The sequence below is a fragment of the Mauremys mutica genome, chromosome 6 (assembly GCF_020497125.1).
Source record: "Mauremys mutica isolate MM-2020 ecotype Southern chromosome 6, ASM2049712v1, whole genome shotgun sequence".
Classification (NCBI taxonomy): domain Eukaryota; kingdom Metazoa; phylum Chordata; order Testudines; family Geoemydidae; genus Mauremys; species Mauremys mutica.
The window spans coordinates 58240465-58266441 of record NC_059077.1 but is presented as its reverse complement, the minus strand read 5'-3'; the positions used below and the strand labels follow the sequence as shown (position 1 = coordinate 58266441).

General features: G+C 43.8%; 1 protein-coding gene across 1 annotated transcript; it reads left to right on the top strand.

Moving 5' to 3' along the window:
- The first annotated feature begins 7884 nt into the window (after positions 1-7884).
- GLRX (glutaredoxin) lies at positions 7885-13405 on the top strand. Its single transcript, XM_045020294.1, has 3 exons — positions 7885-8216; positions 10730-10850; positions 13166-13405. The coding sequence occupies exons 1-2, from the start codon at positions 8010-8012 to the stop codon at positions 10838-10840; spliced, it is 318 nt and encodes a 105-aa protein (XP_044876229.1). The 5' UTR covers positions 7885-8009; the 3' UTR covers positions 10841-10850; positions 13166-13405.
- The last annotated feature ends 12572 nt before the right edge of the window (positions 13406-25977 follow it).

The window sequence follows — 25977 nt, the reverse complement described above, 5'->3', positions numbered from 1 at the left end:
GATGTGAGGATTCTTGGGGTGCACAATGTGATGGGGCCAGCGTATCCTTGTCTATCCCCTTTTGGCTGGCTGGCGCCAGCCTCTCTTTCTTCATGTCTTCATTCCTAATGTAAATAGGATAATTGCCTATGCTCCAGGGCAGAATGCCTCAGAATTGGCAGCCATTCTTCCTAGCACAGCTTGTTGTGCTGCTAAATGATTTATATTATGTCATACATTACTAATAACAAAGACAGACAGGGGTGCTGGAACAATTTGTTTAGTGGGGAGAGGAGGGGCTGAGAGCTATTGACCTTGTATAAACCTTGTATAGAATGGAAACCACTTCTGCAGCAGCACCCCCCAGCACCCTAGCTCCAGCATCTATGAAGACAGACATCACTGGGGTTAGCTGTCCCAGAGCAGATTTTACACCTACCTAAAAAAATACTTTGTTTCTGCCACTAGAGGATGCTATAGACACAACCACTCCTGACACAAATTGTAATTATTTTTGACACTAGCCTGGAGGTCTTAGCACTGCAGTGAGTTATCGCTCTACCTGGCTGTGGTACTTTACAAGGGAAAAATGGTGCCAAAGTAAAATTGTATCATCAGTAGGACTGGAATTTTATTCAGAGGTTTTTCATATTAAAAACACTCCTTATCTAATACTATGACTTCATTTTCAGTCCTCTTCCATGAAATCGGGCTTCAGGACTGGCCATGTGGGAGGGAGAATGACTGTTCCTGAACTTGGACTCTGAGTGACTAACACAGATCCACTGGTAGTTAATATGCTTAGTATGTAAATAATGTTTTTCTTCAGGCATTAACCAGTCCCCAAGACACCCTTGAGAGGTAATAGGTATTATTTTACAGATGGGGAAACAGACGTGGAGAGGTTAAGTGACTTACCCAAGGTCACAGCGATAATGAATGCCAGAGCCAAGATTAGAATTCAGTCATTTCTGGCTGCCAGTCATCTGCTCACAAGTTTGTTTTAAAACTGCCTGTTAGGGTAATAGATAACAGAATGGCCATGGGGCAGCAGCATACCATTCTCTGGCCTTGTTTTCACTGCAGAATTAACTTGAGTCATGACCAGGGCGTAAATTCATATGGAATATTTTCTGGAGCCCCTCCCAGACCTCTCCCAACATGCTATAAAATCTCCAGGGGGGTTGAAAATATTTACCAGAGCTTGGCTGAATTTAAGTCCTGGTTATGACATAAGTGTTGCCCCTAATTAGAGTCCTGTCCACACTCAAAAATCCTTAACCCAGCTGTGGTGATACTTTTAACCTGAGTTGACGGGCCCATCAAGAGGCCCATCAAGAGGAAAGCTTGAGTTAGCACAACTCATCAGCTGCTAACACAACCACTCTGTGCAGCTCCTGAGTTGTTTTGTAGTGAAATCACTCGCACTCAAGCAAAGCTAACTTCAGAGGAGCTATCTTGAATTAAAAATGTTTAAGCATAGATGTTTCTGGTTATCAGGGAATAACATACAGATTATCAAGGGTGCAAAGTTTGGTTTAAGATTGGGTGGCATAAGGAATACATAATCTGCAATATCTCCGATTGGAGGTAAAAGGTTGATGGGTCAAAGTACAGACATTGAGATATGAGGGTATGAAGTTCATAAAGTGGCTATGTTCGGGTGAAGAGTATAATGAGTGCATATGATGATGAGGATGGATTGACCCTCATTGATCATGAAAGTCTCTTGGTCCCTTTCTCGTAGTCGAAGAACAATGTCACTCTGGCTCATGCCTCCTGGTACTGTCGGTGGCTGGTGATGTGCTCAATGTAGATGTCCCTGGACTATCAGATGGTGTCTGAGACCATGAGGCGCCGCATGAGCCGTGTGTAGCATCGACCAATCCCGCAGGTCCGCAGCACACACTCGTTGCAGGGGTCCCAGGCGCCCAGGGCTCCAATGATCAGGGTGTCCATCTGCACCTCATAGCCCTTCGCTCTCAGGGTGTCAGCCACGGAGGCGTACTTTTCCAGCTTCTGAGCTTGGGCTTCGCAAAATGCCGGGGTTCTGTTCTCAAAGGAGACCGTGATGTCAACAAGGATGATCTTTTTCTTGGTCTCATTGGGGACGATGATGTCAGATCGTAGCTGGCTGTCGGTACCGGGGATGGCGCAGTTCACGGAGATCTCCCCCAGGCGTGGTGCGATGGCTTTCACGAGGCGGTTCTGGATGGCGTTGTGGTGCAGCTGCCAGGCTCTAGAGTGGGGTTTGCAGCTGCACAGGACGTGGGGCAGGGTCTCGTTGGAGTAGCCACACTTCCTGCAACACTTGTCTTGGTTCCCATGGCAGACAGCTCCGTTGAGAGGGACGCAGTTGAGCCGGGCACGGTGGATGAACTGCCAGTCAGCGAAACGGGTGAAGCCACCCCCAGCGAGGAAGTGGTTGCTGGCGTTCCACTTGCTGGTCAACTCAAAGGCTTTACTCTGGTCCAGTTTACACTTCAGGGTTTCCACGTACAGTGAGTGGATGGTGGCCTTCAGGGTCCTCTCCAGCAAGCCTCTGGCTCTCAGGGTGACAATAGTGTTGTCGTCAGACCTGATCTGCGGCACCTGGACTCCCAGCTCCTGTTCTACAGTGAAGGCATATCCTATATATGTTTTCCTTAATATGCATAGAAAACTATTGGCTTAACAAGGATGCATCAGCAAGTCTGAAGAAGCTATGCTCTTTAGCAACTTACCAGGAGTACCTATTTTTCTGTATACTCCAAACATTTCTTTAAAATATACAGTTTTTCACAAACACTCTTAAGAGTATCCTGAAATAAGGCCACTAATTATGTATTTATTAAGCAGGGTAAAATGGATTTATCTGGGTTTAGACGCCATTGGGAGTTGGGCATCTAAGTGTTAAAGACAAGCACACTTCCGTTAGCTGCTTTCAGGTAAACCTGCAGCTTTGGGGGCACGTAATTCAGACCCTGGGTCTTTGTTGGAGCAGATGGGTGTGTCTGGCTCAGCAAGACAGGATTCTGGAGTCCTGAGCTGGCAGGGAAAGCAGGCACAAAAGTAGTCTTGGCACATCAGGTGGCAGCTCCCAGGGGGTTTCTGTGATCCAATCAGTCACACTTTCTATTCCAGAGTGAATGGAGACCAGGTTAAATTTAACAAGTGAATAACAGCCAAAACCTCCATCTCGCCTTATAGTCTGTTTGCTTTTCTACTGTAATATTAGCCCCGCCCAGGTCTGGAGTGGTCTGGCAGTTACTATATCAAGGGCAGCCATCTGAAGAGCTTCTCTTCAGCTGTAAGGTTTTTTTTAACCCAATCTCTACTATGTTTTCAGGAGCTTATGTTCTGCTGCTTCCCTGTGAGACATTATGAATAACAAAACAGCTCAGATCATGACTAGAAACAGAAAATATTCCTGACGCACTGTATAAAACGCAAACTGTCACCTTCTCGTTTGGAAATACAAGCTGTGGTCTTTGTAATGTGTGTGGGTGGCAAATATCAGGAGTGACTCCCCAAAGCCAAACTGCAACTCTGAATTTCCTGGCATTTGTCTGTTTGTGTCATAATCTTTATATCGTTTAAACATAGGGCTGGTATTTCAGTTACTCACTGAAAGCTGACACCAGAGACCCTGAGGCTCTTTTATGTGGTAAGTTGGAAATTACTGGACTTTTTGCCTATTGAACTCTGGTAACTCACTCTTTTATTCATTTAGATTTACACAAAATATTATAAAGTACCCAGCCAGGGCTCTAGGTGCCTTAACCATGTATTACAGGAGAGTCTCATCTTACGCTGGGGTTACAGTCTGCTGTCAGTGCGTAAAGCAAAAATCGAGTATAGTCAAAATCACATTGAGTGTAATCAGGGGCGGCTCCAGGCCCCAGCACGCCAAGTGCATGCTTGGGGCAGCAAGCCGTGGAGGGCACTCTGCCGGCGCCATGAGGGCGGCAGGCAGGCTGCCTCCGGCAGCTTGCCTGTGGAGGGTCCGCTGGTCCCGCGGCTTCAGTGGACCTCCCGCAGCCGCGGGACCAGCAGACCCTCCGCAGGCAAACCGCCGGAGGCAACCTGCCTGCCATGCTTGGGGCGGCAAAATCCCTAGAGCTGCCCCTGAGTGTAATGGCAAGCGGAATCGCCTGCACTACAGCTACAGTATTTAAATTGCAACAAAGAGTCCTGTGGCACCTTAAAGACTAACAGATGTATTGGCGCATAAGCTTTCGTGTGTGAATGCCCACTTCGTCAGATGCATGAGTATTTAAATTGTTATTTTTCTCTTTTTTTCGTTTGTTTTGTTTTTGCCGACCACACAAAACTGCATTTGCGCATGTTAAATACATGTAAGATGAGACTCGCCTGTATAGCCAAGGAAAAATAATTGCAATGCTAACCCAAAACCAGAAAGGGAAAAAAAACCCACAAAAAACAACCCAGTCACAAATCTCAGCCCTTGGCGCACCCTCCCTCCCTGCAAGTGCCTAGTAAGAGAAATGGATTTTGCAGCTTACTCCACAGGCCAACAGATCCATGTTGTTTCTAACAGAGTAAATTCAAAAATGCAATACACCTCACAGACACTGTCTTCTTTCAAACTGAGAGGGGCATGTGTTTCCCTCTCAGACAACACCATTGGCTGTGGCAACACTGCATGGAAAGTGAGTTAGTCCCTCAAACTAGCCTAATCCAAAATCATGGGGATGCAGGTTTTCAAAAGTGCTTGGCATCTGCAACTGGGGCAACATTTTTTAAAAGCTCAGTTCCCATCAGGGAACCTAAACAAGGGCCTGGTTTTCCAAAGTGCTCAATATCCAATGAAGTGAACCCTTTGAAAAAATCTGGCCCCCACTGTAGGTGCAAAACACCTGATAATCTGGCCCTTAGTTTAAGGGTTTGTCTGCAATAGAAAAAATCCTTCCTGTAACAGCAGCTGTCCCCAATAATGCATCTGCCCTGCTTACAGCAAGTGTGGCTCAAGTGTTTTAATCACTGTGAGTAAAATTTTCCAAAGCATCTAAGTGACTTGGGAGTGTAAATCCTATTGAAAGTTGCTGGGTCTGCCTGCCACTGGAAAAGTGATTTCAATAGGACTTAGAAGAACCAGTAGTTCTGCTGTCTCCACTAGCAGTTTTTAGCGACAAAGCCAAAACCAAACTCTAAGCCTTATATACAGCAGTGCAACCTCCTCATTGCTGCACTATGGGTGCCAGTTTTACTCCTTATATCTTTCTAGGAAATGTATGTTTTAGATTCCTGACAGAATGTGGCTTTGAAAAGCTTCTTCTCCTGGGTGATTATGTTTGGCCAGGACTTTTGCTATTTCAGGGGATGACTGGGTTAATAGAAAGTTAACTGAAAGCCTCTTTGATTGGACTTGGTGCAGTTGGCTACAGTTCCTTGAACTCCACCAGGATTTTGACTTAACTGCCATGTGTGGAGGGTCTCCAGGATGCCAGAGGTGCGCAGATGGGATGTGTTCATCATTGATTGATTGTTTCATTGTACAAGGGAGTGGGGTTCAATTAAATTTCAAAAAACTCAAATTACTTCTTTAAAAAGTGAGTAGTGATTTTGTTATCCTTTCCTTTCTAGAGCAGGCCACGCCAATGCAATACCAGCTGCAGCCACTCTCCTGAGTGCCTCTTAACCCCATTCCAAAGCTCTATTTTTGTCTAACATGAGTCAGGTTGTGGAACATTTATTTTGCTGGTGAGCAGTTACACAAATATTCCTAGTGAGACTACTGGCATGAGGAACTGCTCACCAGTGGGAGCCAGCGGTTCACAATCTGGCCCAGAGCTCTCAATACACTCCCGTAAACTGTATTGTTTATTTACTCTTACTTATTTCTTTTGATTTATATAAACATTCAGTGAAACGGGGCCCTTAGCCTGTATTCTAGGCTCATCTGGACATGTTGTAAAAAACTGATAGATTAAAAACAGATTACTGCTGTTAACACACACACACACACACACACACATCCCTTCCCTCGATAAATAACATAATCACCCAGCAGTCAAAATTTTAGTTAAGATCTTCATAGGCTCCCACCTAAGTGCTCCCACCCCTTCACAGCTAGAGAAACAAATGGATCTGTCTAGGTCAGGACCCAGTATTGAGAACTGTGCAGTTGCACACATCAGACTAGGGAGTTCTCAATACAGGGGAGAACCTGCAAATCAGTTACCAAGCTGACAAGTGAAAGAGAGGGTTTTCTTTTTCTAATTTAAGAAGACATAATTGTATTTATAGTTCTTCTGTATTAGGCCCCAAGCCTGCAAATGGCTAAACATGTTTAACTTTATGCCTGGGAGTAGGCCCAGTTACTTCAATGGAATTTCTCAAATATAATTATGTGCATAACTGTTTGCAGGACTGGGGCCATGTTCAGTAAACTGCCTTGGTCTAGTAGAGGTTAGAGCACAGGACTGGGATTTAGGGTTTCTTTTCTGTCATGGACTCAGTGTGTGACTTTGAGCAAGACCCCCTAGCCTCTCTGTATCTCAATTTCCCCATCTGTAAAGGTGGGATACACCACTTGGAGAGCCTCAGAAGAAAAGCTCTATAGAAGCACAAAACATTTATAATTTATTAATCAGGAAGAATGGGGATTTAATAGTCATCCCAACCAGAGCTTAAACTCCTACATTGTTCGCTTCATTTCACTTTTCAAATCCCTCAGCTTGGGGCTTTTCTAAACAGTACAGAAGGGATGGGAAAGGGTAACACAGGCAGAAACCCTAAACTATTCTGCAGATCTGTCAGAGAAGTTCTTCTTATGAACATTAGCCTGGGTAAAATTTCCAAAAGTGCCTAGGTAACTTAGGAGCCTAAGACTCATTAATTTTGAAAGTAATTGACAGTAAATGGGGCATGGGAGCCCAAGTGTCTAAGTCACTTCTGCAGTTGCGACTGAGATGCCCAAGTCATATAGGTGCTTTTGAAAATATTATCCTGTTCCTTTGTAGGAAGTCAGGGAATCCCATTAATTTTCACAATGGAATTTGGGTGGGTGTGCAAGTGCACAAGTTAATTTTAACTTCTGGGATGAGAAACGTGATCGAAAGAGGGATCTCAGTTAAGTCAGCTATACAGGTTTGCTGCCGTTTCCCTTTAGAGCAGTGTTTCTCAACCTGGGGGTCAGGTCAGGTCATAGGATGGGTTTAGGGAGGGTCGCAACCAGGCCTGGTGTTAAGGGGTCAGAAGCAGGGCAAGTGTCTGGGGGCCCTGCAAAGCAAATGTACATATTTCAGCCCCAAGCCTCATGAGGCTGAAGCCTGAAGCCCCGAGGAGCTGAAGCCCCATGTCCTAAACCTTGTGGGACTGAAGCCCCATGCCGTGCAGCACTGGAGCCCTGAGCCCCTAAGAGCTGAACTCTGAACCCTGCACCCTGTGGGGCTGAAGCCCTGACGAGCTGAAGCCCCATGTGGGGCTGAAGCTCAAACCTCACACCCTGTGGGACTGAAGTCTCGCGCACCGAGGGGGTGAAGCCCTGAACATAAGGTAGGGAATCACAATTTTCCTTAGTGAGGGAGAAGTCCAAAGTGTGTCACCAGCACAAAAAGGTTGAGAAAAACTGTGTTAGAGTGATCTCCACCCTTCAGTGCAGCTGAAACGAGCAGCAGGCAAGCCACCACACAAACTCAAGTCTGGAGAGAGAGGCAAGGCTGAAGGTTTAACCCTATTTGCATGCATTAGTTAATAAGGCAACATTGCCCAGTAGCCCATTTGTATAAATCTTCTCACACCTCAGAGATGCTGAAATAACAGCTGATGGGTAAATTGCTTCATATTTGAAAACCATTCAGCTGTCTACAACCATGGAATTGCTAAAATAGTGCCCAAAAGCTTGGTGCATTATCTCTTTAAAATCCAAGACTGAGTGAAGGAAAACTCCTCCTACAGGGTGGTGGCCCTATAAGGAAGGCAGTTTGCAGCTTACAAAAACCCCAAGCACTTGCTGCTTTAGCTATTACTGTTCTGCTTGAAGGATAGAACTGCCTGACTCCTTCTTAGAAAGCAATACTGTAAACATGACTCAGGAATTTGTGCAGAGCAAAATCAAATCTGATAAAGTGGCTGTTTTTATAAAGCCAGCCTGTCCTTACTGCCAGGATGCAGTGAAACTACTCAAGAAATATCCCTTCAAGAAAGGCCACCTGGAATTCATTGACATCACCACCGAAGATGATATGGCTGGCATTCAGGCTTATTTCCAGCAGACAACAGGGGCAAGAACAGTAAGTTTTTCAATTATTCATATTTGACAGTTGCTTAATTGTGGTCACAGTTTTCTCATTTATGTAGTGCCCAACAGTGTGCTAGGTGCTCTGCAGGCACAGAGGGCATGTCCCTCTCCTGAGGAATTTGCAGTCTAACTAGGTGGAATAGAAAGGGAAATAAAATACAGCCAAAGAATTTATTTTCTCATAATCCTATTTAATTGGTTTTAATGTTCTTTGTGGTGTCTTTTGTTTGTTCTCTTGTAAAATGGCTTCCCATGTTCAGAGTAACTGCAGTATTGCTGTCTTGTGTGCTGTGGTATTTTAGTTCACTAAGGTTCACCATTCTCCTCTCTCAGTGAGTCTTACATCTGATTGGTGTTCCATAATTACTATGTAACTAGTTTGTTTAAGGTGTGTGATAACTTTTATAGAAATTGTTCAGCTTCCCTATTGGATTTCTATGCATTTGGGTCAGTCAGGTTAATTGTATCTATGATGCCTTAGACATAACAATGAGCACCTTCCAAACAGCCAAAAGTTGTGATCCCTTGGGTTGTTCCTGTTAGCTGATTCCATCATCCAGGTTTCCTCCTATTTGTTCAATGCAATCCCTGTTTATTTACAAAGACTTGTTTCCCTGAACACAGCAGGGGATGGTTATCTGCTCCAAGTCTCTTTCAGCCAGCACTGGGTCAAAAAGCTCTATTAGCTTTTTCTCTGGACTATGCTGTCTATGTTTTGTGTCAGATGTCCTTGCTGCCTTCTCTCAGCTTTTCTGGTCTTTCTGCTGTTTCTGTCAGACACCCAGATGAACACAGCTCAGATCCAGTCAATGCTCTACTCCTGCATTTGCTGTATCGTTCACCAGGGATACCCTTTGACCCTTACAGTTCAGATTCTACTCAAGTCTTGCCAAGTGCATGTGTTTGGGGTGATGCTCCTATTGTGTCAGCTATCTGGTTTTATAAATGAGCTTAATGGCTTCTTATAACTATATTAAATGGAAGATGGTGGACACGCTTCCCCCAGTTTCAAAGATGACTCTTCACAACCCATAATAAGCCTAATATTAACTTACTCTGAACACACTGTTCTTGCCTTGTCACTTTAACTGTACGAGTAGCATGGAAGTGAGCTGTAGTTCATGAAAGCTCATGCTGAAATAAATTTGTTAGTCTCTAAGGTGCCACAAGTACTCCTGTTCTTTTTATGGAATCTTAATGTACGCAGACACTATGGTGATAAGCACCATGGAAAACCTGTACATAAGTTAACCTTTCACAACACAAGCAAAGCGAAAGTATGGTCTAATAGCTTGAGCATAGGACTAGGAGTCTAGAGTCTTGGGCTTTAGACTCAGCTCTGCCACTCGCTTTCTATATAGCTTTAGGCAGAGCCATTATCTGAATTTCTCCACTTTATCTAGTTGTAAAGTAGCTATAATATCTACTTCAAAATGCCCTCGTTGTGAGTCATAATACATGGGAATACATTCCACCAGTGGAACTCCAATTGCTTCACAACTACTTATGAAGCAACTTCCTCATTTGCAGCAGAGAGGACACATAGTTACACAAATCTCACTTGTGACCTTCCGTTTTATATTTCACAAGTTGCACAAGGATTGGTAAACAGATTTCCTCCCAGATAACTATTTGCATAGTACCAAGCCAGCCTGTTCTAGTAAGTTAAAAATCATTTCCTGGAAACCTGACTCAGGCTTTACACAGAAAATTCAGTTTTGTTTTGAACACAACATAGATTTTGATGTCAAAATCATTTGGACAGGCATAAAGATTTGCTTCTGAGTTGGCAATGTGCAGATATCTCATAGGGCTGGACAAGTAGAATCAATTTATGACACTCTTCTCCCCAACTCCGACTCTTTTTTTTGTAGTCCTAAAACCAAACCTCTTGAGGTTTGGCAAAGGTCCAGTTAAGAGCTTCGGGCTAGATTAACAAAGGTAAATTAGGTGTTGCAACACCTGCATCCTAGGATTCCTGTAGCTCAGTGGAATTTACAGCCCCAAGTTAGGGTTCCAGGCGCTTCATCAATACATGGGAAGAGTTAGGTGCCTAAGGAAAGGATTCTGAGACGCCAGCCTAGGTGCCTGGACTGACCAGCCAGAGGGAGATGCTTCCTCCACTGGGGATTTTCAGTTGTGAGCCCTCTCCTGGAGTTAGAGCTGATCTTGTTTAGTCACCTTTCTCACAAGGTAGCAGAGCATAAGAGCTAATAGCCTCCACTCCACCTTTTTCCTCTGAGTTTTGCTCTTGGCTAACTTTGATGGCCCCTGCTCAGTTTGCCGGCTTCTGAGACTCCTTTCCTCGGGTGCCTACCTCTCTCCATATAACAGATGGCACCTAATGCAGGGTTGTGAATTCCACTGGGTGACAGAGCACCCAGGGATTAGGCTTTGCAACATGCAAGTATTGTGAATCTGGGACCTAATGTCTTCAGAGATCCTGCTGTGCAGCTTGTTTTTCCTCGCCACTGACTAACAAATATCATTTGTGTGCACGTCTAGGTCCCCCGTGTGTATATTGGAGAAGTCTGCATTGGTGGATATTCTGATCTGGCCGCTTTAGAAGAGCAGGAAAAACTCTCCCAAAAGCTAAAGCAAATTGGTGCTCTATAGTAACATGAAGGTAAGTGAGGGAGAACATAGTCCGATCGCTAGGAACCAGTTCCTGTATCGGAGAGGAAATTTGAATGTCATCAGGTAGATCAATGAAATCAATGCTACTTCTGACTCAAGTGTAACTGGAATTGTGCTTACTGCACCTTTCCAGGGAAACAAAATCAGGGCACTGTCAGTTTCACTCTGCAACACATAAGCAAATGTCCTGGTGGTGGTTTTGTGAAAGATTTGTGGAGAATAATACAAAGCCAGCTCTGCTTGCAGGGCTAAGGAGGGTACAAAGCCATAAAAGGCTACATTATTGGTAGCTCTTGTTTCAGATCCAGGAGAATACATGATGTCACCACTTTTGCCCATATCCAAATATATTTCAAGAAAATTCATTCCTGCAGAAAGGTGGAGCTTTGTTTTTCTTAGGTTGAAAACAGAAGCACTCTTGTGGTATTTGGGGTTTTGTTTTAATGCTTATGACTGACTCAGTATCATAATGCTGAGTGCTGTGATACAGTTGACCTGCGTTTGATTCCCAGGTCCACTCATGGTTTCTTTCTACTTGCAACAGCATGGCTACCAATTGATTACCCTACAGGAGAGAATGTTATATTTGCCCTAGTGTTTGACTGTTTTACCCTTTCCTAGCTGGTCTGTGTAGGATATAGGCTGCTGAAAACTAATGCAGCTAATAGACTCTTTACATCACAGGGCAGAAGCTCCTTTTGGAGTAGGAAGAGATATAGCCTGACTGACAACCATGGAGAAGATGGGGGCCATGGTATCATCATGTGGGCTCTAGGAGATCTATTGCAAGTTCCCACAATCTGTTAATTTACCATATTTGTTACCTGATGGTACTACAGGTGTAAAATTACTTTTTAAAGTGGTATTGTCTAATGTGTATGGGCAGGGATTAATCTTCATTTTAATCTAATCCTCGGAGGGGAAAGTATTAAGTGGTCTTTCCTAACTTGCCACACTTGACTGAAGGGTAGGAAGATAAAGGTGGGTAATGCATTGATTGGGGTTTTATAGAAATGCAGCATAATATCACACCTAAGAAAATGTGAGGTAGCCATCCTAGTGCAGAACTTCCTATACCTAGAATTACACAGCACCAGATCTTGTGCTGCTGAAACACGAAACCCTCCCAAAGAGAACAAGGGTTGCAGACTGGACAAAGCACTATGTTAGCTTGTGCAGCACAACATAGCAACAGTGACTGTTGCTTGGAGGATATGAGCATGAGCTGTGTATTATCTACCCCTTTTTTAAAAGGGTGGGACAGAGCACTGGGAATCCACCTTATTAGAACTGAAATCCCAGTACTGTTCTGGCATCGCTAGCATTGGCATAGTGCACTGATGTGTGACTTGAGTCATTGGGTGTGCTGCTACACAAATATGAGTAATACAAATATTTAAACTTGGATCTGTTTCTTTTTTCCTAACTAAACTACTCATTAAACTCAGTCTTCCTTTGTCTTTGGTGCTTCATGGAGCTCAGTGGATGGCATCTCAGCCAGCAGATAAATAGTAATAATACGTGTTACTTTATTGTAAACTTAATGTTCATGCAATACCCTGCTTACTGCCCAAATATTGGTAACTTAGATGCAGCTCCTCTAAATAACCTTCTGCTAAATATGCACTTTCCATATGTGAAACTAACCAGTATGTGGTCAACTAGTTGTCTTGCTTTCTTGAAATTTCATATGTTCTTGCCACATTACAGCACTCTCTACCCTCTGATATGAAAGCAATTATCTTGCTCTGAACTAGGTCTGGCCAGAAAACAAGTATTCCATTTAATGAAAAATGTTAAGGTTTTGACACTTGCTTTTATATCTCCCCCCCCTTTTTTTTTAAAAAAAAAAAAAAAAAAAAAAAAGGGAGACTATTGGTTATTCTGGTCTCTTTTTTCTTTTGACCAGAAATTTCATCCTGGACCTGAGGCAAGTCTTGTCAAAACAGATACATTTCCATGAAAAGTTTTGGTTTCAACAAATTGGCCTTTTCTGACAAGCTGTTCATCAAAATTCCCAATAAGCTATACTCTGGACTACGACATCAGCCAATCATATCCTCCATCTGCCTGATCTCTTCATTCTGAAAAATCCCTACCGTTTTTTTTCTCTCAATGATTTGAACAGTAGATCTGTCAGTCAAGACGGCTACACTTCCTTGGAGTATCATGCAGTACTTATGTCACTAATGTAACTAGACTTCTTAAATCAATTCTAAGAGCTCTTCTAGGCATGTATTTTTGGTAAACTGGCCTCTTCCAAAAAGAACCTGTAATCTCTACTTGTATCATTTCTAATTTCAGGCCAAAAATGACTGGAATTTGTGACTGCATCACCTTGCCACTGGAGCCTTAGCAGTGACTTTCCTGTTGCCATCTGATTTCCTTCTAAATCTACAAGAGAAGTGGATATTGGGCATCTGTTCTTTTGGTGGTGTTAATAGTGGTGCAATATGTTACCTCTCTTCATCCTGTCTATAGCCCCGGGAGCAAACCCAGAAAATGATTGGGCTTTGCCTAAAGGAATAAAATGTTTGCACTAATGAGGTGTGTTTATTCATTTACAGTACAAACATTCTTTGTACTGCTCAACCCTTACACTTGCACTGTCCCTCTGCTCTGTGCATTTCTCTCTCTCTGCCTCTTGCCCACCCGTCAGGATAGTTATCCAGCAACTCAGCTCTTCCTTAGTAGTGTAGAAAACTTTAGCTGTTTTCCACTTTGACAATGTATTAAGCTGAAGCCATATAGAGGGAAGTGTAGGATATTGATGTTTAGGGACAAATGGGGTTCGGGAACCCTGTTTAAAAGTAGCCACTGGAGTCAGTGCATACTGACCCAGCCATTTGACAAGCATATGACCCTCTGGTAACCCTGACATGTCTCTTAACAAAGGTTGAGAAAACAGTATTCTCTGCTGTGCTTCCCTTATTACAACATGCAGCTCAGGGTGTTCAGAATGGGTCCAGCTGGATAGGAAAGGAACACTACATGGGAAAGTGTGATGATTTTTTTTATTATTTTTTCTTCCTGCAGGGGTGCAGCCTTTCTGTAAAATCAAAATGTGTTGAGTCTTTAAATGGAAATAACTTGCAAATGCCTATTCTGATGTACTGGCCAATTTCAGGACTCCAGGAGGATGGGGTTGTGCGGGACAGCAGCGTGGGGGTGGGTCAGTGTGTTGGCAGTTAATGAGTAGAATTGGTCTAAACTCTTGGTTCAAAAACTTTCTGCATCAGAAGTGGCTTCTTTTAAAAAAAAATCAATGTTTTTATTATTTCCCCTCTCTTTGATGGCAGAAAACAGAACATTGGCCACTGCTCATTTGTTTCCACAGCTGTGCTTCCTTCCCTTCCCTGGTTAAAAAACCCCCCACCCACACACAAGAAAAAGTGTGTGGGGGGGGGGGGCATACTGAAAACTTTCAGTCCTGAGGAAATTCTGTGTTGAGAACTCTTGTATGGAATTCTGAATAAAATGGATTCCTCTTCAAAAGCTGCCATTTAAATGTTACTTCACATTTTTTTGTGAAAAATATTTACCATTTTTGGAGCAGCTGTACTGGTAAGGGAATAAGAACGCAGGCTGGTTGATTTGGGGAGGGGGGAAAGTACTGTGGCAGGGACTTTGCTGAGGGTGATCCCCAACAGGGCTGAGCATGCTATACAGCACAATTTGGCTCCAGCAGGCCAGCCCAATGTGACTGTGTGAGTCTGTTGTCTAAACTTCAGGCTAGGCCCAAGCTTACGGTCATGCAGCACTCTCGTATTGTAGGAATCCTCCAGCGAGTTCAGCTCTATTTCTGCTCTGCTTTAGTTAGATACTGGAGAAATGAAGAGATCCAATGAAAACACTTCAGTCCTGGCTGGCAGCTAAACAACATGCCATGTGCTTCCTTCCATTTTGGAAAACCCATTGGGGAAGGGGGGAAGCAAAGTGGTTCTTGGCCAGCTTAATACCCTCTTCCTCTTCGAGGAATAAAGGTCACATACCTATAAGTTAGCTGGCTTTAGACAGTAGGGTACTGCACAGATTGTTCCATAAAACCTTTTCTATCACTCCGTTTCCTCTTGGTGGAATTTAGCAGACTCTTATACGCAAATAAAAAGTTCTGTTCCTTAAGTGTAACATTTATCAAGTAGAGATTTCTTGAATCACAAATGCTTTTTTTAAACTGTGTTTAAGTTACATGCAGTACTGTATGCCTAGCATTACGTACAGTACTTCCAACTATCTATTGTAGCAGCTAGAGTTGCTAGTGACTGGGAAAGTCTAATAAAAGCAAGTGCCAGTGTACCATGCTTTGGCTCTGCTACAGCAATTTCCCCTGCTCCACTCACAACTGTAGGAAAATCAATCCCTCTCAGAACTCCACCTGCTTATGTGATAATGTAAGCAGAACATCTGACTACTCTTGCAGAAAATTAGCTGACCATTTGCAGCCACAGTCACTTCTGATGAGAGAAAGTTTAATACAGCATTACAATTACCGTATATGCATGAATATTTTATTTGTAGTGACTTATTATGTTATGCAGCTGGCACCTTGCTCATCATTTTCTGGGGAGAGCTGGCTTTTTGGGAGGAAGGGGTGTTATGTATATGATGCAAGTTAGTATGCTTTCTCTTTCACTGAAAGACAAAAATTCCACACTATTGTGATTAGTCAATAGAATATAAAGAGCATTTATTAGAAAGTACCAACTTAGACCACTGATCTAGTAAAATATTTGGCCTCCAGTACCATCCGCTACAGGCTTCTTCAGAGCGAGGTGAGGAGCCTATGCAGTTATATTAATCTAAGGTGAGCTGCAAAGCAAAAATTAAAACAGTTAAGTTTAGACTTCACAACTAAAAATCTGCAATATTCTAGTCATACAGCACAGACGTTTACTTCTGGTACTTTGTTGCCAGGGGACGTTGTGAAGGCCAAAACTCTACTGGGATTCAAAAAAGAATGTGATAAATTCATGGAGGATAGGACCATCAGCCAAGATGGTCATGGATGCAATTCCATGCTCTGGGTGTCCCTAAAGTTGGGTGTGAACAACAGAGGATGCCTGTTCTATTTGTGCCCTCTGAAGCACCTGGCACAGGCTACTGTCAGAAGAGGGGCTACTGGGCTAGATGGACCATTGGCCTGACCCTATATGGCTGTTATGTTCTTAAAATCCTTTCTCTCAGCATAGTTTTCTTTGGGGGATGAGTTACAACAAAGGAAGGTTATTTACCTTATAGTACCTAGAGTTCTTCCAGATATGTGATCCCCCATGGGTACTCAATAGCAGTGGTTCTTGGTTTGCACTTGCATGCTACACTGCCTCATGCTGCAAACAGAGGGTATATGTGGTGATATGGCCTGACCACCTCTCAGTTCCTACTCTACTGTGGTTCACATGATGACCCAAAGCAGAGAGGAAAGAGGGCGGCTTGTGAATACTCAGGGGCCACACAGCTCTAAGAAGGCTAGTTACTATAAAATAAGTAATAATCCTTTGAGTGCTGGCCCCTAGGGGTAGTCACTGTGCATGATTCCCAAGCAATGCTCATTGAGGAGGGTGATGTGAGGTGGTATCTAGCACCAGATTCAGAAGTAGTGAACCAAAGTATGCACCAGCTGCCAAGGCATCACTCAGGGCATACGGCCTGGTGAATGTATACACCAAATTCCAAGTAGCTGCCCTGCAGACTTCAGCAAGGGGGATACTATGCAGTAACACTACTGAGGCAGCCTGTGTCCTAGTTGGATGAGCTTTGATTCACCTTGAGAGTCTCTGAGAAGGGCTGGCTTTGTCCTTCATTCTTTCAGCAAATAAAGTGAATGGGGGGCGGGGGGGGAAGATCTTTGAAATGGCTTTGTCTGATCTGAGTAGAAAGCCAGGGCCCTTCAACGAGTCAGAGAGCGTAATATCCTATGAGCTCCAATGTTATGTAGCTTCAGCTAAAATACTGGTAAATTAATCTTTTGATTCCCATTAAAGTCCCACTGGGACCTTAGTAGCAAAATTAGCATGTAGCTGGAAGGACACCTTGTTTGTGAAAGATGGTATAAGGTAGATCTGCCCAGAGGGCAACAAGGGTTCTATCTTCACACTGAAATAATCACTGTCAAAAAAGGCCACCTTCATTGCTAAATACAGGAAGGATCATGAAGCTAAGGGCTCAAAGGTAAGCCACATATGTGCTGCTAGTACTAAATTTGGATCCCAGGGAGGCAGGGGCGGCTCCAGGCCCCAGCATGCCAAGCGCGTGCTTGGGGTGACATGCCGCGGGGGGCGCTCTGCCGGTCGCCGGGAGGGCAGCAGGCGGCTCCAGTGGACCTCCCGCAGGCACATCTGCGGGAGGTCCACTGGAGCCGTGGGACCAGCGAATGGCAGAGCACCCCCCCGCAGCCTGCCGCCATGCTTGGGGCGGCAAAATGGCTAGAGCCGCCCCTGCAGGGAGGTGTAGGTCAAGCTGCCAGAGGGAAAGTTCTATCATCATCTTTAAGGAATTGGAACGTTGTGGGATGAGTGAAAACTGAATAGGGTGAAATGCACTGATAACCATGAGCTGCACACTCAAATCTAAACTGGCTGCCTCAGAGTAGAATATGAAAAATTACTCTTGAACAAGAACTAGCTGATAATTCAGGGAAATACATTATATTGCTGGGCATGTTTGTATAATCACCTTGCATTTGTTCTTAAACAGTATAAAGACAGAGCTTTGCCTTTGCATGTGTGATACATGGGTAAGGTGGGGGCTGACAGTTAAAATGTAGTCTGTTAGCTCAGACGCAAGGATTTGAGCTGGGGCATACGGATGTACCATGTGCTCATGTTGGTTTCCCAGGAAGCAGAAGGAACTTGGGCAGAAATACTGTGTATCACTGGAGAAAAACAGGCAAGGAATTTCTCCTAGTATAAAAAAAATGCAGTTGCGTGTGGCATGAGAGGGAAACTAATTTGTGCATGATTAGGGAGGAAGTATGGTCTTGTTGATAAAGCTCAGAACTGGAAAGTCAGGTCACCTAGGCTGCATTCCTTACTCTCTTGCAGGCTTCCTGTGTGACCTGGGGTAAGTCACTTAACTTCTCTGTACCACACATTGCTCATTTGTAAGACTGAGAAAACTAGAGCTGGTCAGAACCTAAAATTCCCGTTCTATGGGAAATTTCCTCTCTTTTTTTGTTCCAAATTAAAATGAAAAAATTGAAATTTGCTGCAGATTGAAATGGTGAAATATTGTTTTTGAAAAATTGAAATGGCATCTTGTTTTGACCGTATTGACTGAACTCATATTATTACTATTATAGTCAAAACATTTCAACTTGTAACTTATGCACTGTGTATATCATAATCATTGGAACAATGCACAAGAAAGGCTATACTGGGTCAGTCCAAAGGTCCATGTAGCCCAGTATCTTGTCTTCTGATAGTGGCCAATGCCAGGTGCCCCAGAGGAAATGAACAGAACAGGTAATCAAGTGATCCATCCCCTGTTGCCCATTCCCAGCTTCTGACAAATAGAGGCTAGGGACACTTCAGAACATGGTTTGGGGTTTTGCATCCCTGCCTATCCTGGTTAATAGCCATTGATGGACTTTTCCTTGTATAGCACCAACAGAACCCCTCAATGCATTTTTTTAAAGAGGGGCACAGCCATGGGTGGCACCTGAGGGAGGTTCACCCTCCCCAAACCTCATGCCCCCATTTGGGGGCCCTGGAAAAATCTGCCCTCACTGTGGCTCTGGGGTTGAAGATTTTGCTCCCTGCTGCAGCAGTACAGAGCTTTTCCCATCTTGGGGCCACAGTGGTGAGGAGGGAGCAAAGGCAGGGCAGGGCCTCAGGAGGAAGAGGCAGAGTGAGGGGGGAGTGGGGCCATAGGGCAGAATGGGAGAGGGGCTCCAGGCTTGGAGCTCCAGCCAAGGCTGAGAGCTCTGCTGCGGTCCTGGACGAGGCTGAAAGCTTGACCTTGGCTAGGGCTGAGCTCTCAGCACTCCTCCCCACATACACACTCCATAGCCCCCATCGAGCTCTCAGCCCCCCACCTTGAGCCATGGGGGGGGGAGAGCTGAGAGTAGCAAGTGGGGGCAGGCCTGGGCTGGAAGAGGAGGGTCAGGGGGCCAGCCTCCCCACGGGGAAGCTTCACCCACCACCCATGGGCCCCATTGCAGTAACAAGCTGGACTGTAACAAATCCTCTTACACAGAAAGATGTTAGCACAAGCTTTTGTAGTAAGAGGAGGCCCTAAGATATAAACCTTGGTATCAGAGGCCCGGTATGAGGCCTGAGGCCTGAACTAAAGTAATGGTCAAGACTTTGCTAACATAAAGCAAAGTTAAGCTGTGAGCCAGAGGCAGGCCCTGCTCACAGCAGCTGGCAAGGAAAGGGCTGATGCTGCAAGAAGATCAGTACCTTTTAGGTACATAACACTAGCTATCAGAACATTCACATACTGGAAAATGCCACAGATAACAAGGAACAGGCCGACCCATCCCAATGACAGGGCCAAAAGGGTAATATGATGGATAGTGTTGTTTTGTTCGAACCAACATGTATAAGGTGAGAGGCGGCACCTTACTACGTAAAGGGGTTGCACCTTGCTACGTAGAAGGGTTGCACCTCAATACGTCAGGAGTGATGTGTAACTTGTTTGTACCTGTGTATAAGAATACATCCCTGGGGCGGTGTCTTTGTCCAGCCGAGGGGATAGTGGAAAGTCCCGCCACTGACTGAGCTGAGTCCATTGCCAGGGCGCACATACTCGTAATATGTCCTGTAGAGTAAAATCTAAAGGGAACTATCCTTGTGCTTCGTTTGACAATAAACCTGGCCGAAGTGCCTTTGTACCTTACTAGACTCTGTGGTCATTCGGGGTTCTCTCGGGATCTGCTGTGTCAGCTATCTTCGAAGAGCTGGGGCAGCACACAGAGGGAACACACGCACGCAGCCCAGTGATATCAACACTGAACAGAGCAGAGCACCACACCAATAGCATCTGACAACAGCTTTCACCTCTCTTCCCTGTCCCCCTCAATCCTAGGATGATAGATGACTGCTCTCCTTTGCCCCTGGGATTTTATTATAGCGCATTTTGTCTTTCACAAATACCTCCCCTTATGGAATATCTGTGCCCCTAAAAATGTCACTTACGTGGAAGCAATAAATCAAATTGCTTATGGGATGCGTCACTGAAATACTACTTGAAAAGGTCAAATTGCAATAAGAAGGAAAATAACATTTCTGCTGCTGTCAGAAGACAGCAGATAAGTCATTTCTATTTTAAATTTGTGTCTGGGTTGCTTATAAACCATCCAGGCAGCTATTTTGTTAAAACAGAAGATTTCCTCTTACTTTCATCACTATTTCACCAGCGAAGTAGTGGTATATGGGGGTTTATGGAACACTGTCAGGGTGCCTGTGGCCACACAACAGCCAACCCTGCTTTCCAAGGAACTCATAGTCTTAAGACAAGAGTTATTAGAGGAGATAAAAGTTAGATTCAGTTGGAAAGGAAAGATGGTCTGGCTAAGGCACTGGACGGGTAGGAGACAGGGGTTCAGTTCCCAGTTCCACCATGGAGTTCCTGTTTTACCTTGCACAAGTCATTTAATTTATGTGGCCTTTCGTTCCCCATTTTGTACAATAGGGGAATAACTATTTCCTTTTTCCCACCCTCTGTCTTTATTTAGAGTATCTTACTATATGTGGGACAGATGTGAGGCTGTGGAAGCATGGAAACTTTAGATTATTGTGATGAGATGTGCCAGATAATAGTGGCACATAGGATATTCACAGACCACTATGTCTACAAATGCTTTATGTATACGTGTGAACTGTGGATTGTGTTCTGGCTGGGGGAATTAAAATTGGGAGTGGGGGGAAGAAAATAGACTAATGCAAATCCCTGGACAGATAAACAACTTTAGAGAAGTACTACCATTTGGAGGACAGGGGCAAGGGGAACTGTAGCAACTGGTTTTGAATGGTTTCAAGAGGCCCAGGAGAAAGAATGCAGAATGGTATAAAGTGGACAGCCTGATGTAGTGGAGGGGGGACTCTTTCAGTCCAAGAATTGACATGAGACTCTAACCAAGAGTGTTACTCTGCTGGAAGAATTTGAAGGACTTTGAAACCTACCAGGGTCTCCATGGGAAAGACAGATAATAGCTGGTATGTTTTCTCTGCAATGTTTTTGTCCTAAAGTAAATGTATTGTGCTTTGTGAAAAGGTGGCTGGTCATTGCTGATCCTGTCCAAGGTTAAAAAACAAAACAAAACAATCAGCATGTTTGAGACTCTTACTTGTCAAAGGTGCAGTTACCCCAGATCTGTGGCAGCGTGTACAGCGTTGGAGCATCTAGATCGGGGTGGGCAAACTACGGCCCATCACACCTTTCAATCAAGCCATCGAGCTTCCGCTGGGGAGTGGTGTTGGGGGCTTACCCCACTCCACATCTGCCATGGCTCCCCGAAGCAGTGGCATGTTCCTCTCCAGCTCCTATGCATAGGGGCAGCCAGGGGGCTCCACACACTGCCTCTGCCCCAAGTGCCGGCTCTGCAGTTCCCATTGCCTGGGAACCACGGCCATAGGGAGCTGCAGGGGTGACGCCTGCAGACAGGACAGGATGCAAAGCTGCCTGGCCAGCAGCGTGCCTCTGTGTAGGAGCCAGAGCGGGGACTGCCACTGCTTCCGGGAGCTGCTTGAGATGAGCGCTGCCTGGAGCCTGCACCCCCTGACCTCCTCCCATGCCCCATCCCTCCAAACCCCTCAATCCCAGCTTGGAGCACAGTCCTGCACCCCAAGCCCCTCATCTGCAGCTCCACCCCACAGCATGCACCCGCAGCCAGAGCCCTCACCCCCAATTTTGTGAGCATTCATGGCCTACCCTACCCTGATCTAGATGCTCCAACGCTGTACACGCTGCCACAGATCTGGGGTAACTGCACCTTTGACCCCTTCGTGCTATCCTTTACAGCACCCCACTTAGGGCTCAGGCCTCTAACCAACATCTAAGGGAGGTGTTTTCAATGATGCCACAAAGGGGTCAAAGATGCAGTTACCCCACAACAGTGACAGCATGTACAGTGATTGGAGCATCTAGATCAGTGGTGGGCAACCTGGGGCCCGTGATCTAGATGATCAGAATGGTCCCTTATAGCATTTAAGTCATGGCCCAGATTTATTTCAAAGGAAAAATCCTCAGCACATAAATCCATGTCAATCTTTAATATGCAGCATCAGGACTCAAATCTGTCCTAGCTTTATACCAAAGTATCTTGTTCTATTTCTCTTTTCTACTACCGAGCTTCAGCTCATCTAAGAGATCAGTGCTGAAGAGCAAGTGTTGGCAGAAAGTGCTATGATGGAGCTGGCTACGCTCTGATGCACCACTAAGAAAAAAAACTGAACAGAAACACCTCATATGTCATTCTTTTTCCTCACTTTCTCCCTCTCACAGGCCAGTTCAAAAAATTTTTTTGAGAGTATTAGAGAAGGGATGAAAATAAAGATGGAAGCAGGGGCGGCTCTACGAATTCCGCTGCCCCAAGCAGGGCGGCGCGCTGCGCTGCTTGCGCTGCCGGGCACCGGTCCCGCGCCTTCGCTGGACCTCCCGCAGACGTGCCGCTGGTCCCGCGCCTACGGTGGAGCTTCCGCAGGCATGCCTGCGGGAGGTCCACACGAGCCGCGGGACCAGCGTGCCCGCCGCAGTCATGCCTGCGGGAGGTCCGGTCGTCCCGCGGCTCCGTTGGACCTCCCGCAGGCATGACTGCGGAAGGTCCGCCGGACCCGCCTGCTGCCCTCCCGTTAAAATGCCGCCCCACGCGCGCGCTTGGCGTGCTGGGGTCTGGAGCCGGCCCTGGATGGAAGTGTGGCTATGAAGAGGCTATTGCATCTCTATGACTTAATTTGGGAAACTTCATTAAAATGTATCCTCAGTATTTATATGCAAACCATGTGAAACGCAATGCTATTCAACACCAATCCTATTACAAAATGTCTTCCTATGTACAACATGTAGTTCAGTGGAGTCCTAATTCTCATTTGGGCTCTGGAACACTACAAATGCAGAACAACAACAACAACAACGCTTACTCTCACTTTATCTACCAGTATATGAATTACAGTTTTGCTGTTTAACAAAAATGGTAAATAATCACATGAAATTGAGATGCAGTAAAAATGTTTATTGTTTTGTTACCAAGTGTTAAATACTAAATCTAGATACTGTAAATTTTAGTTGAAGAGAAAATACCATTCCATAACTTATGAAAATATTAAAAGCTGAATTTCAGCACATGCCTTGGTAAAATAAGTTATTTTCTCCTAAACTTTTTTCTTACCTTATTCACCAAGATCTAAAGACTACAGCAGAGACACTCTGTCCTGTGGAAATTAATGTTTCTTAAGACAGAAGACTTCCTATGTTAGCCTCAATATAAGCCTCCATACTGGCTTGATGTAAGCGTACATGTATCATAAACAAACATGGAAAAAAGGTGTGTAACAATGTTGTTAACAGGATTCACTAATAAGGTAGAGGTCTAGTCTCTCAATATGCATTCAAAGCAGTTATAAAAGAATAGATCCTATACCATATATTAAACTGATAAGAGGTGATAATCCTACTTCAGAAGAAAAGTGAAAGTTATTAGCAGAACAGCTCTCTTAAAGATAGACTTGATTGCCTATACAAAGCCCAAAGAGTTTTTTTCCTAAACTAATTTACTAGTTTTCCTTTTCTAAGCTATTTTAATATTTCCAGATCTTTTAACTGTTTGAATCAAATTTTCAGGAACTTCCTAATTTTTAATTTAAACCAATGCAAAAATATTATACAAGTTGTTATTATACATATCAAACTCAGTGGTGCTTTGACTAACTTCTGAATATCATGTATGGATTTCTAAATTGTACCTAAGTAACGAGATATTGTTAGCAAAACCTATATCTAAGGCATAGATTTTAAATTTAAAAAGCACATTTCTAAAGAAAAGCATCCGTTTGTTGTTCTGTTTGTGTGGAGAAATCACTAATTTTCTCAAGTTATCACATCATTCTGGGTTTGACCTAGTGTCTCCACCTGATATAGGTAACATAATAGGGACACCTGTGAAGAATGGAAAGATATTTTGTGTTTGAGTAATTAGCAAGTTACAAATCTATGGATAAATGTCTCCTCACATTTCTTGGCCTCACTATATAAAGTGTTTGTGGATGATTAACACAAAAGACTAAAATAAATATACAGTACCATAAAATATTATCTGGACCGCAGAAATGGTCCATATTTCCATTTTACCTTTTTGTTAAGCTATTAATGGGAAAAAGGATTTATGAAATCTCCTTCATGAAAATAAATATCCCACTACATTGAGTTATTGGCAAGAAATTCTAGTGTAGCAAATCAGATTTTCAAAATATTAAAAACTTAGGGCCACATGCAATATGGGCAAACATTCACACACACAATTTGTATATGTAATTACCATGACTGCACACGTGAATTTAGTATTTGTGCATACAAACACCAGTTAAATGATTAAACTGGCCATTTGTAGGTGCAGATACTGTGACAGAGCATGTTAAGTAATTGTTCATGCAAATTAGACTTACAATTCTGTAGTCATTTTTGCTGATGGCCTTAAGCTTTCAAAACTTCAACATTTGTCATTCATCCAGCTGATCTACATCTAGAATTTTTAATTTCTACTGCAACAGATATAAACATTAGGAAATAAGGAGGTAGTTAAATCTTTTTTACATTTTTTTAAATTATATGCGTATTTTGTTTCCACTTTAATGTATGACCATTTTTATTCCACCTTTAACATCTCTTTCTCCATGGTAGCAGACTCATCTGTTTTATTCCCTGCAGGAGACAATGTGCTATTCCTAGTTGTCACTGACTAGCAATGTGATCTTAAACAAATCTCAACCCCTCTCTGCTTCAGTCTTCCTCATCTGTGAAACAAAGATAATAATGCTGCTCACGTTTGTAAAGCTCTCTTAGATCTTCAGACACAAAGCTATATATAAATACTACTATTTAATTAACATTCCTAACTGAGCTAACCTTCGATACTTCGAGCCAGCAGAGTATCATTATTTTTGTCCCAAAATAGGAAACGCTATCTGGACCTCTAAAACTGCACCAGAAGAAAATCCCCTATGGTTCTAGTGTGTAATTCCCAAAAGAATAACTGTGTAGAGATACAAAAACTACTCCTCTCTCTTAACAGAAAAGTACTATAGGTACTAGTTAATATGGTGGGTCTCACCTTTGCCTGGCAGCAATTTTTTCTGCAGGTGCCTTTAAAATGGTTCATCCTGCTTTGTTTTCAAGACTAAGTTACTTTTTCATTAATCTTCCTTTTTTTACATTGTCCCTCTAGGACCAAACACTGACATACCACACACACCACTCCCTACAATACAAGAATAGTTGGCTAAAGCTGAACCTAAATAAGATTGTGGTTTTGCTGATAGGCAGAGGGAACCACTTTGAAGAACTTGCTTCCTGCATAAAATTCCTGCTATTGTAGACATCTATCCTTCAATTGTTAAGATGGTCTGAGCCTGGGGCTCCTTTTGGACTCAGTGCTATTGAACGTCTATACATCAATAGCTGAAAAAAGCCACTCACTTATCTATGCCTCACCAGAATATCGCACAAAACCATGGTGATCCTATTTAAGATCTCCAGGATTAATTATTTTGGCTCATATCAAAAAATGAATCCACACAACCTGAACCAATCCAGTTAGTACAACATGGAGCATCCCAACTGCTCAGAAACACAGGTCACCATGAACACATTGGGCTGATGCGCCACTCTGCAAAGGCTTCCCATTGAACAGAGTTGAGTTCTAGGTTTGTTCTGGTAGTCAAAGTTCTCCATAGAACTGGCCATGGCTACCTCTTTCTTTGTGAATATGATCCTCTTGGCAGCTGAAATGATTTAACTGTCAACCAACAGGGGGGAAGTTTGACTGTGGGAGACAGAAAAGTTTCATATGCTATAGAATTTTCTCCTGCAACAGAAAAGGATGACTGTTGACTTCATACCTTTCACAACTGAATACAAATTTCTTCTTTGCCTTTAACTTTCCCTTAATTTCTTCACACACA

What these genes read in the sequence shown, in the direction of transcription:
- GLRX (XM_045020294.1), top strand. Translation starts at nt 8,010, where the DNA reads ATGACTCAGGAATTTGTGCAGAGCAAAATCAAATCTGATAAAGTGGCT. An exon ending in AGACAACAGGGGCAAGAACA is followed by an intron (nt 8,217 to 10,729) that starts GTAAGTTTTTCA and finishes GTGCACGTCTAG; the next exon opens with GTCCCCCGTGTGTATATTGG.